The sequence below is a fragment of the Triturus cristatus genome, chromosome 1_2 (assembly GCF_964204655.1).
Source record: "Triturus cristatus chromosome 1_2, aTriCri1.1, whole genome shotgun sequence".
NCBI classification, from domain to species: Eukaryota; Metazoa; Chordata; class Amphibia; order Caudata; family Salamandridae; genus Triturus; species Triturus cristatus.
Genome location: NC_140580.1, coordinates 954,041,515 through 954,053,962, shown reverse-complemented (window position 1 = coordinate 954,053,962; position 12,448 = coordinate 954,041,515). Strand labels below are relative to the sequence as shown.

Genomic DNA, 12,448 nt, shown 5'->3' with positions numbered 1-12,448 from the left:
AGGTGAAGATACTACAGACAATATGACACTGCAAAAAGTACTCCATGATGTGAGCGGGACTATTCTATGTTGATGATTATCATGGAGATCCCAGGAAAGAGAAAGGATCCTACAGTAGATTTTGAATTGGTGAATTTAGAGGACTCTGAAGGGCCTTCCACAACCCAATTGCTTCTGCCTTCTACTGCTGAAAGAATGCAAAGCTTGAAAGTGGAACATACTGAACACTGGTGGCTAGATTAATGTGAGACAATATTGAAAGGTACTAGAACACCAGCACAGTATGTTGAACAAGGGAGTAGCCAGAATACTAAAATACCCCCCACTTGAACCACACTGCTACTCAAACCGACCACGAGGCAAGCAAACCGTACCCTCCTTAGGAGAGCTACCTTCACCCTTTAATCATTCACCCATCCAAATATACATCCATACTTTCAGACAACCACCTATCAATGTGTCTACATATTCATCTATCCATACTTTCACCCATCCATCCACTTTTCCCCAGTTTTCCATTCCTCATACTTTCACTCATTCATTGTATAATCTATTGAGCCTTCTGCTCTTTCATCCATTCTCCCACCCTCCAGCTATCTATCCATCTTGTTACCCTTCCATCCAGCTTCATCTGTTCTTCCTTATTTCTTTTTACGTTTCTCCTTCTTTTCTTTTCCCATTCTCTTTCCTCCAAGTTACCCATCTTGTGTCTTTCATCATTACTTTCTTGATCATACTTTATTTTTTCCTGTGTACCTCTCCATTTCCCTCTATTTTCAAGATTTCATCCTTTTTCACTCTTCACTTTGCTGTGCATGGCTGAGCACCTCACCTACTCAGCAGATATGATGAGCCTTTTTAGATCGAGCCAAGAATACATATTTAAAACCACATTTGGCAGTCTTTTGTTGAACACATGACTGCCACATAAAGGAAATTTACACAATACAACTTTTGCGTAACTGAGCGTCTAAATACTGTTGTACGAAATTGGAAAACTGTTCAGCTGGCAGTTTGAAGAAAGGTCTATGTAACATGGTCTCAAATCGAGCATTCAGTGTAAGAGATGTACATCCCATATAATGCTCCTGTTCCTTACTGTTTTATAAGTGGTGAAGTGAAGGAAAAATATCACAGTGGAGACAGTGCAGAGGATTTATTAATGAGATGGCATGGACCGAGCAAAAGCACTTTTATTTTGGTAAAATTTGACTTCAAGGCTTCAAGCTGCTTGGGAGCAGACACCTAAGTTTCTGACCTTCGGACAATTTGACAGTATTCTGATTAATCTGTATATGTTCTGTACAGTACTGAACATTTTGTGTTTTTATTGATGTTTACAGCTAAATTGAGACCTCAAATCAACAATTTTCTCATCTGTATTTATTTTTAAACTTCGAAAACTAAAGAGAACGGGACTTCTTTCTTGGGAGCTGATTGGCAGGTAGAGTTAAATAGGAACAATAGTTTCCTAAATAATCTTAAACAGATATGCAGGTTTGTACTACAATGCTGATTTTTCATATGCTCCTAGGGTTACTTATAGGGCAAAAAAATATCAGGTTTTCTAGATTTAAGATGCTTTTATAATGTAAAAATATAAGGAAATGCAACAGTTGCAATTTCAGGTTTGAAAAAAAATATACATGGATAAATACAGATAAAATGATCAAAAAGAAACATGGAGGAACTGGGAGCCTTAAGAAAAATGGAAACAAAGCCTAGAGTCTCTGAAAACACTGAGCAAAGGGTGCCTCTGGTTTACACTCACCTCTCCATTTTACCTGGTTATATTCTAAGCACTATTAGTAAATGCTGGACGGTTCCCGTGGTGCTATTCACAACAAAACTTTCTTACGGACCCAAATAGGAGCTGCTCCTGGCTGTAATCCTACAACCGGTAGTATCGAGGTATTGACAAGTGATCAGAGTATAGACCTTTATGAAACTGTCAATTAGATCTAGATAGTACTGTAATGTACCATATTTCACACGTAAATCCATAATGTTATGCCTTTCGCATGCAGCAAATTATTTCAGTTCGGATTTGTCCCTGTAAATGAATGTGGATTATTGCTGTGGACTCATAATACATATTTCGGTGGCAGTTCTTGTTTCTGCACAAATCAAGTTTTATGACTCAACTCCTAATGGGGGCATAGAAAGTACTACTATGGATCAACACAGGGAACACCACTATTCACTCTGAAGGATGATAAATATCAATAACACCTTGCCAAAGCAAGGCTCTGCTGCCGATTCGCTTAGATTACTTTGAATTCGTTTTTGCAGTGTGGAGCACCCCCTCATTGTCTTTTTGTTTAGTAGAAAGGAGGGCAATAATCTGCCCCCATTTGTCTCAAAACAATTAACAACAAAAAAGAACTAATGAGCACAGGATATGATCAACCAATTAGGTCGTAGCCAGGAAGATCATTATGAATTGCGCATCACAGAAGATGCTCTCATTCTCAGTGGGGAAAAAAGGAAGAATATCTTCGAGTTAGCAATGATCAGGTAAGAGCTACAGTGAGATGCTATTTTCTGGAGAGTTCCAGAGGAAATCATCTCTGATGAAAAAAGGGCCTGAAAGGGGCTAAAAACAGGCAGGAAGGGCCAAGCAGGATAATGAAGTTCACGGGTTATGAAGTGAATGCATCTTAGTGGTGCTCATTACATCCTCTGCACAACACAACGGATGATCTAGCCACAGCAGATGGTTTTAAAGTTGTTTACAACTGAAGTTGCCCGTTGATATTTTAAGGTATTTTCCAAAATGACTAGGACATCAACTGGCATCTGACATGCATGGTAATTGTAAGATTGATAGAGAAGTTGCATATTGCTTTGTTGTGGGTTTGTGTACGTACAAGGATGATAAATTATCTAAAATGTACATACTGTTATTGGTATTGTTTCTCTGTAGAGATGGTTTCCAGTTTTCTTCCACAACTGTTGGAGAGGACTGAGATTGATTAGAGGCAATGTTGTTCTCGTTGTCAGCTACATAAAGAAAGAATATCAGTTCATTACTACAAGTACCATAGAATGAGGCAAATGTAAAAATTCACATCTGCGATAAAAAAGTGAGTGGTTATCCACTAGTTTTACACAAAGGCAAAACAATCAGCAAATGAGTACATTTCACCTGGAAATTCTTGGACTTCTGTATAACAAGCATTTGCAATGCAATAGGTCCAGCATTTACGAGACTTTGAGCTATTAGCATTATAAATGTCAATAGCTTAAATTCTCTCAAATGCAAGACCTATTGAATTGCAAATATTGTTCGTTTCCAAGTGCCCCATGCCGCGCTTGCACTTAATAGAGGCCACGCCCCCTTCTTTAGATGAGCCGCGTCTAAAGAAAGGGTCATGGCCTCTATTAAGTGCAAGCGTGGCATAGGGTGCTAGGAAACAACCCCCAAAAAATATTTGTAAAGCAGCAGGTCTCACATTTGCGAGAGTTTAAGCTATTGTCATTTACAATGCCAATAGCTCAAACTCTCCTCAATGTGAGAACTATGGCGTTGCAAAGAAGCAGCCGCCATTGACCCGGCTGCTTGTTAAGTGAAAGCGTGCTGAATGTTGTGCTTGCAGTAAGACAAAACTCACTAAAGAAAATAGTGCTTACAGACTAAATAACACAGACGCTGTAACAACAGAAGTAATAGGGCCAGTCCCCATGGGAGGTTACAAATGAAGACAAGGTGGTACTAAGGAGGGACTAACAAGCCGATTACCGAATCAAAAGCCAGCTTTTAGAGGACAAAGACACAAGCCAATGAAAAATATGGGTGGAGCTTCAAGTGCATACTCTAATACAGCATGCCTCACAGAGCAGTCTCGACCGAAAAAGCAAGAAGACAATTCTTACCCTCTCCTTTCTGGAATCCTATATCATGCTGTTTGACCACACTAATGCTGCTAAAGTTCTATGAGTAAGGGTACATTTTAGAAAATTCGCACCCCTTCAAAGCATGTGGTGAAAAGATGCAATTGACAAATGGTACCCTATGTAGCAACTTCTTAAGTAATTCTCCAGCTCATCCAACAAAAAATGTGGAAATAGGGCCACCATGGTCCAAGTGATGGAAAATATGTTAGAGATATGTAAGCAAGCCTGTGGGGCATTCACAATACATGTAGTGCCCCTCAAGGTAATCGTTACATGTCACTGCCTGATTTCTTTTCAACTCACTTTACCAGTAGTGTAATTGTGGACAGGATCACCACCCTTTAAGATGGTGGATCACTTAATGATGGAAGCTAACTTTACGAGTGCATACATTATTACACGAGAGATAAGAATGTTCTTGCTGTAAATGTGTGGTTGCCGTTACTACTTATAAGTGAAAAGGCTACAAATCAAGAAAGAAAACAGAAAGAAGGAGCTGCATAGAACAGAGCTGAACATGGCACACAAAAATGAAGAACATTGCTTGTCTGAAATGAGCAAAAGTTCAAGATTTTATTTCCATAACAAAGTGCTAGCAGAAAGCCCTCCGGACAGTTGACGTGTCTGACAGGCTCATTAAAAAATGAATGCCTCAAAAATTAGTTTAACTTGTATTAGTACAGATTAAGTGGGCAGTGCTGTCCGTCACAAGGTTGATATGTTGGATGGCGAAGCAGTTTACTAAACAAATTAACCAGTGAGAAATGGAAGCGTTGGAATGAAGATGGCAGCGCATATTTCCTCTGTAGATGTAGGGGGGACAAGTAGGAAACTCTTGCGATGAATGCAGAATTTCAAATATCCAAACTATCATGCTTTTTCTGTTGCACGAAGATTAAGGCCTACAGAAGAGGCTAAGAACGTAAAAATGGGAAAACACTTGTTTGGTCCTGGAGGGGACGGGCGTCTGGAAACCAATTCAAAGTTGTTGTGTTAGAATTGCTTTTAACTAACACAGTCAGCCAATATAAAAACGACAAACAATTTTTACTTCTACGTAATGCACGCACAGACATACAACATCCATTCCAACATTAACACAAATAACACCTTCAAATTTACATTGAGGTCAACATATTTAGCCACTCATGCCCACACAGGCCAACATCCCACCTGCCACCCATGTACAGACCAGAAGACCCATAGACCTACAGTCTTCCATACACATGGATCCCGATATAGATGCACGCAAAGACACAGACGGAGGAGCAAATTTCATATTAGGTTTTATGATTTATCAGTGGCATCTACAGGAGTACGTTAATCTAAGAGCATTTCGAAGTACTAGACAAGAAGGGAAGAGGAAGGAGCTTCGTGAACGTTTGGATCTTCCTCAAAATGGAGCATTAGTCAGTAGCTGACCTTAAGTAGCTGGTCGATAAGGAGACAGCAGGAGAAACAAAATAGACTGCAGGAGTGGAATGAAGGTGTAAATCAAAAGGGGACTCGTATAAAATGAGAAATTGGGACCTGCTGAAGAGTTAAAAGTGGCAGACTTTAGAGAAATGCGAGGGTGAGGGAACGTCAGGTGCTCATGTCCAAGAACAACACAGACTGTCACTCAAGGCAAACACACCATACAGACATGCATAAAGTCGCAGTCAAACAGCACACAGGCAGGCTCGTGGAAGACAAAGTGAAGAACACAGAGAAAGATGATGGCTTGCTATATGGATAGACGTGTTATGTATGTCTACTTATTATTCAGATCCTTTCCTGAAAAAATCAAATTTGAGCTCGAGTAAAGATTGGTGTCAATGTCTAATCAATCTTTGGCCTCCATTTAGAGAAATCACTTCTACTGGGAGATGGGATAATTCATTCTTCTTGCACATTCAATCAAAGCCATTCTTGAAATCACTTGACATAACAATTCAGTGTACTCTACTAGTCTCTTTGCTATCATTGCACCTATGTAGCACTAAAATGCAGTAGCTTAATTTCTTCAATACTAAACTGAAACAATTTGGAGGAAGATGGCGCAACCTAACACTGTTTATCTAGTCAAGAGCCTTCATTTTTACAAATAAATGGTATTAAATGCACTTGTTAGCTACAACTGCAAAACATGTAATGATATTCTATATCAAAGTCCAAGACCATTAATTAATATAGTGCACAACTAAACTACCTTAAACCTAACTTTCATATTTCTGCTCTCCAACAAATTAAATGTGTCTTGGCATTTTGCAAGATGATTAAATAGTGTGCAATGCTACACGTGCTCATTTGAGGTTTTACTGTAATAGTGTCAAATTTTCGTGTTCCTACTTCCAAACAAAATCAAGGTTTTGCAACACAAAATCAAGATCTTGCCATTTGCCACAAAGCCCTGCAACCATTATAGATGTTTTTTTTCATTCTCAAATCTACGTAGCTATCTACAATTGCTTCCAGGCAATACACATCCCAGTAGGTTTGGAAGGAGTGCGTCCCTACTTTGGCAACATCAACCAGACAGATTAATTTGGATCATACAGCTATCATAAGAAATGCCCGTTTTAAAGCTCTCTCTATACAAAACACATTTTTTTCATTCAGGACAAATTAACCAAGAAGAACATAAAAATTGTTACCATCATGCAAGAAAGGCAACCTCCATTTAAAAGCCATGATGCTTTCATCACTCCCATTCAGTACCAATCATAAAACACTTCTACATACCAAACCATTGTCGAAGTTGTAGGGATTAATTTCCCTCAATTCTTTTACCTTAATTTACAGAGTATCCACCAGAAAGAGCATAACCGAAGGTAAGTAACTTGTTCCTCTAATGGATATTTCTCATGTTTAGAATAAAATGCAAAAGCAGTACCGCTAAAGGTGGAGCAGATCTTAATGCAGAGGACTATCCACCTTGAAAAAGTTATTTTCTGCACCGGCCTGACTCTCTTTGCCGCCTCCCCTTCTCCCCAAGAACCCCAGAAAAAGCGGATTGTCCACCAGATGGTCTCAGCGGTTGTTGGTGACATTCAAAACTGGTGAGGCACACAGACAAGCTCACAAACACACATACAGTCACAATCATAAACACACCCACACAAACACAATCAATCACACAGCGAGACAGGAAGGCAAAAAAGCATAAAAGTTTAACTTACTTTGCAGCACGTCTTCATGCTCTCCGGTCCGTTGCTCTGACTCCTTCTAGCACGAAGTGATGTAGGAAAGCAAACTACACCTCATCTAATCCAGACGCTGCTCAGAGCATGTCTGGTTTGGCTGGAGCAAGCTACCTCAGCGCTACGAAAATCACCAGAGCTCTGTGTCTGCTCTCCAGCCAGCTGAGTTGGAGAGTTTGAACTGAGCATGTTGGTTTGCCGTAGCAAGGTAGCCAGCCAAACATCAACGGCAGATATGTCCTTAACAGCATTCTGACAGCTTATATAAAGGTAAGCCTCTGCGAAGGAGTAGGTGCGACTTGATCAAGAGCTCCAATGATGTCATGAGATATGCAGTCAAATACAACAAATGAATGTCGCAATCCTGTGACAACAGTAAGATGGGTGGTGACCACCACCATCATGTGGAACTGCAAGTAACAACTAGTCCCCATTTCAGAGTCCGGTACCTTCCCAATGGCTTCTTTTGTCAGTTGAGCTTGCATATTTTGCAGCAAGATAGACAGGTGCTCCTCTGAAAGCTGCTCCGATATCAACAGAATATGCAGGTGTTTACAAGGACTAGAAGGGCATAGACCACTGAACGACCTGTAGGACCCATTTGTCAGAAATCGTAGCTTGTCACCCATAGAGAAAGTGTTTGATTCTGCCTCCCACATGGGTGGTGCTTATATGCGGCTATGCTCTGTCCCTTCTGGGGCAGAAAGTCAGTGTGGAGCCACATGGCGCCACCTAGCTGAGTGGCAGCACTGCTGTAAAAGTTTCCATATGCAGTTTGGCATCCTGTGATATTCTGGTGATATTCTAAATGTGAGGAATCTCCGATTAGAAGCATCTATCAGATGTCACTGCATGCCATTAGTCAATAATGTTTAAATTTCATAGACGTAGTGGTTCCAAAAATTGAGAAATTTTGAAAATGTTAATGTGGGAAGGTGGGGTATTATGTGGTGATGCTGATTAGGCTTCACCATGCAATACTCTCACAATACCTCAAAGATGGTCCTTGGATGGAAGATGCATTATAAATGTTGCTGCCTGGATGAAGAACAACTGCCTGCAGCTGAACACAGACAAGACGGAAGCAACAGCAGCAACACATAGAATAACTCCTTGTGGCCATCAGACCTAGGACCCGCACCTAGAAACCTCGGAATCATCATTGACAACAAGCTCACTATGAAATCAATGCTGCCTCATCAGCCTGCTTTCTCACTCTGTGCATGCTACGTAAGATCTTCAAGTGGCTACCCCTACACATGTGATGCACAGTGACACAGGCCCTCATCACCAGCGGACTGGACTATGACAACCTCCTCTATGTAGGAATCCCCGCACACCTCCTACAGAGACTCCAGACTATACAGAACGTCGCAGTCAGACTCATTCTCGGCCTTCCCCATTAAACCCACATCCCATCCCACCTCTGGCAACTGCACTGGCTCCCTGTACAGAAGAAATGCCAATTCAAGCTGCTGACCCACACACACAAGGTTCTACACAACCAAGGAACCGCATACATTAACCACCGCCTGAACTTCCACCAACCGTTAAGAAGACTATGTGCTGCCTCCCTTTCACTTGAACATACAACCCACATCTACTGAAGCAGAAGTGGAGAATGCTCCTTCTCCCACATCGCAGCAAAGACCTGGAACAGCCTCCCAACGCACCTCCGGACCATCACCTCATTTCCGGAATTCGGAAGACCAGGCTGTTCAAATAAGCCTCCGGGACCTGCAAACGCCTGGATACCCTATGAGGTGATTAGCCGCGGTTTATAAATCCTGATTGATTGTTTGGATTCATAATAAATTAGCTCAGTCCTGGTAGACTGGCAAAGGGCAGTCAAGCTTTACTAGAGGAACGTGTTAAGCATTTCAGAGTACCAACATGGACGATAAGTAATCGAGAAATCCAATAACAATTTATAAAAAGAAAGCACATTTTTTCAGTTAAATCTAGACACCAAAACAAAGTAAATGAGATAAATACAACCGGAGTTATGAATATTAGAAGCAATAACAAGCATTTACAATGCAAAAGGTCTCGCACTGACATTGTTTTGAGCTATTGACATTGTAAATTACATTGTTTATTTTTGTTTTTCTTTTCTAAAACATAAATAAAAGGCATTGTAATTTAACCCCTTCAGCGCGGCGCGGATTACCGCGCCGTGCTGAAGGTTCGTTGCACGGGCGGGGCCGTGACGGAGCGGTTCCGTCATCCGCACAGCGCGACCGATGCGCATGACGGTACCGCTCCGTCATGCGCATCGAAAGGGTTAAAATGCTAATAGCTAAAAGTTTTGTAAATGCGAAATGTATTGCATCGCATTTACTCGAGTGTGAGCTATTGGCATTGTAAGTGGTAAAGGCTTTTATTAATGTTTTTTTAACAACATAAATATTATGGTATCACTATGGGGACTGTATATGCCAAGGGGAAAGTGCATCATAATGCGGGCTGTGGGTGTAGGGCCTTCTCCCAGCATTGGTCGAAGTGGGCAGGATCGGCAGGGCACGGCGTGCCCCTACTTCTTTAGTTCCAAGGATTCCGTTCCCCTACTTTTTTATTTTGAAAATGCGTCCCCAGGACGCAAGAATTCGCCATCGCCTATAAAAAAACAGTGGTCGTAACGGGCGGGGCGGCAGAGAAGTAGCAGAACTCTGTCTTTTCCTTCTTGCCCAGAGAAGACAAAGACAGTGTCCACTTTTGCTGTGCCACTTGAGCTGCCCTTCCCCCAACTCTTTCCTTCTTTCCTCTCTTTCTGTCTAGCAGTTCTTCTTTTAAAAAAAAAACGTGACTTCAAGACAGGGTTCTCACTCTCTTTCCTCTCCTTTCTTTTATTTGCTCCCCTATGAAATGGTTCCAAAAAAAATAACACTTTTGCAGGAAATGTCGTATTTTTCTGACATTTTAATTCCAAAGTGCAGCACTGGTAATAACAGGTTAAAAATATGAAAAATAACTAAATAAAGTAAGACAGAGTGGTAGTAAACTGGCTAGATTGATTTTATTCACACCCACACACATTAGCACCACTTTTGCAGAGTTTGCCAGTGAAGCGCTACGTTGTTTTCTTGTCTTTGTTTTCCCTGGGCTTGCAACTAGTGCACCAATCCTGGAGGCACTGCAATGTGTGGATTGGAAAACAAAATGTGTACTGCAGCTCTGCGTCCAGGGTTGTGGTCTTTTTACCATACTGCTTACGTTTTGTAAGGATATAAGCAATGTACATTAAAATGGGTCCATTCAGGGCCCTGTAGTCATGTCCTTAACCTTACAGACAAAAGCACTCACCGATTTCTGAATAGTTAATTTAAAAGCGATAAGGTAACCATGTTCTTCCTGCTTACATTTCACATGATTTGCTAAATTTTGCATTCCTTATGCGTGTTTTTTTTTCAGGATCTTGTTACTTTTTTTTTGTAGGCCGCTTATTGCTCTTGTCTAGTACATAATTTAAATTGAGCCGCATCCAGGTGTTTATAGCCGGCAACAATTGGGTTGTAGTTGAAGGTATTGCGAGTCTTTCTCAGTGGGGCAGTATGGTGTTCAGTGGGGGAGAGGATGTGGCACTTTGGCCAGAGCTGCTGAATTTGAAACTGGGGAACCAGGTTCAGCCTTTATGACCAGTCCACCAGACCACTCTCTTGAGAGATCACAATCCCATGCTAGACCTTAGAAGGCTTCGCAAGACCTTAGAAGCCCTGGTGTCTTAGCACCAGCAGGTGGGCCCCAGCATGACAAGTGTAGGTTAACCTTCAAGGCTTATCCACCACAATCTATACTGAAGTTCACCTCCAGTCTTGCGGGCAGACCTATGAAGCAGCACACCCTAGAACAACAGTGACTCTGTCACTGAGGTCACAGGACCCTTAAGAAGGGCCAGCCCTAGGGCGGTGTAACCGGTGTGACCGCACCGGGTGCTGACTTTGGGTGGAGGCAGTATGTTTGCAAGTATATCATGGTTTTAAAAGCGCTTGCTGCCTCCTTCCTGTCCTCCAGCTATTTTCGGCAACAATAAAAATGTCACGATGACTGGTGATTAATGTTCTTCCTAGAGAGAGATCGGAATTTTGTCTAGTGGAAGTTTAGACTCATGGAAAGGTAACTCAGAGGGCTAATGTGCCTGCTGCAAAGAACATGTACCATGCAGATCACAAAGTGCACATAATATAAATAGGTCAGTGGGCTACTGCTTTTGTCAGAGAGATTCTTTTGGTACTTGCAGTTTATAAGTTTAAATCCTAACATATAACAGTGAGCTATTAACTGTCATCTAAGAGCCACATACAAATTGCAAGGTATAAATTAGAGCATTAGGTTTTTTCCCCCACTCTTTGATTATCCTAATGTTGCAAAAAGTGTTCTTTTGGACGGAAATCAATTCTGATTATTAAAGAGAACCCCCAACCATGTTATTACGTTTTAAATTCTGAGTTTGTGTTTCTCCAGACCAATCACTATTAAACTATACGGCCTACTAGTATGGTTGTCATGTGACTCCAACACCTTGTAGTCCTTAGTCTTATGTAACATTTTCTATACAGCGATTTACACACATATTGATTGTCTCTGTATAATGTGTGTGATGTAAAGTGCTCTGACACCCTACAATGGTATGAGTGGTGCTGTAAATCAAATTAAATGCATCTGAGAGAGAGTGTGGTTATGGAGACTTGAGAGGCACTGTTAAAGGGTGGTAGTGAGGGAATCCATGGCAGAGGTGGTCATTGGGGGGCACTAACAAACATTAATGCATAGGGCGCCACCAGTGCTAAGGCCGGCCCTGCCCTTGAGGCCAGTCTACCTCACCTATAGGTACCTCAATTGGCCTTGTTTCAACAGTAGTAGCTGCAACTCACCAGGGATTGGCAATGCAGGATTTAAATGCACACCAAACTAAGTTCGCAAACTTCACAGTCTCTCTGCTTCATTAACAACCCCTTTTAACATGTGCTGCCTGCTGTGGGGCCACTGGAATTAATTATGCTGCAAAAGAGGACAAAATTATGCAGCAGTGTTGACTAAAGTATGCATTAAAAAAAAAGACTGCAGCGTAATGCAGTATATTTTCTGATATTTTATTATTTTGTCATGTGTACACATGCTAACAGTCTCTGGAAAGATTTTGCCTTATTAGTACCAGTGTAACATACAATCGCACTGCGCCATAGTGTTAGTGTCAGGGTGTAGTGCCTTCTCTGAGGGACACTGAGCAGCACTGCCCGCCCTGATGACGCGGGAGGGGGGAGTCGAACTGCACCACAGTGTCAGGGTGTAGGGACTTCTCCTAGGGACAGTGCGCAGCACTGCCCCCATGAAGAAGCAGGAGGGAGTTGCACTGCACCCCAATGTCAGGG

General features: G+C 41.7%; 1 protein-coding gene across 14 annotated transcripts in view; it reads right to left on the bottom strand.

The window, feature by feature from the left end:
• Positions 1-12,448, bottom strand: part of ZNF618 (zinc finger protein 618) — a 1,018,163-nt gene that overhangs the window by 41,095 nt on the left and 964,620 nt on the right. For 9 of the 14 annotated variants that reach the window (XM_085609994.1, XM_085610044.1, XM_085610012.1 and 6 more), the window contains one exon: positions 2,902-3,003. The exons of the other annotated variants lie outside the window; for them this stretch is intronic. In XM_085609994.1, the coding sequence (XP_085466120.1) occupies positions 2,902-3,003 (102 nt within the window). The remainder of the gene's footprint in view (positions 1-2,901; positions 3,004-12,448) is intronic. 14 annotated transcript variants of the gene reach the window in all.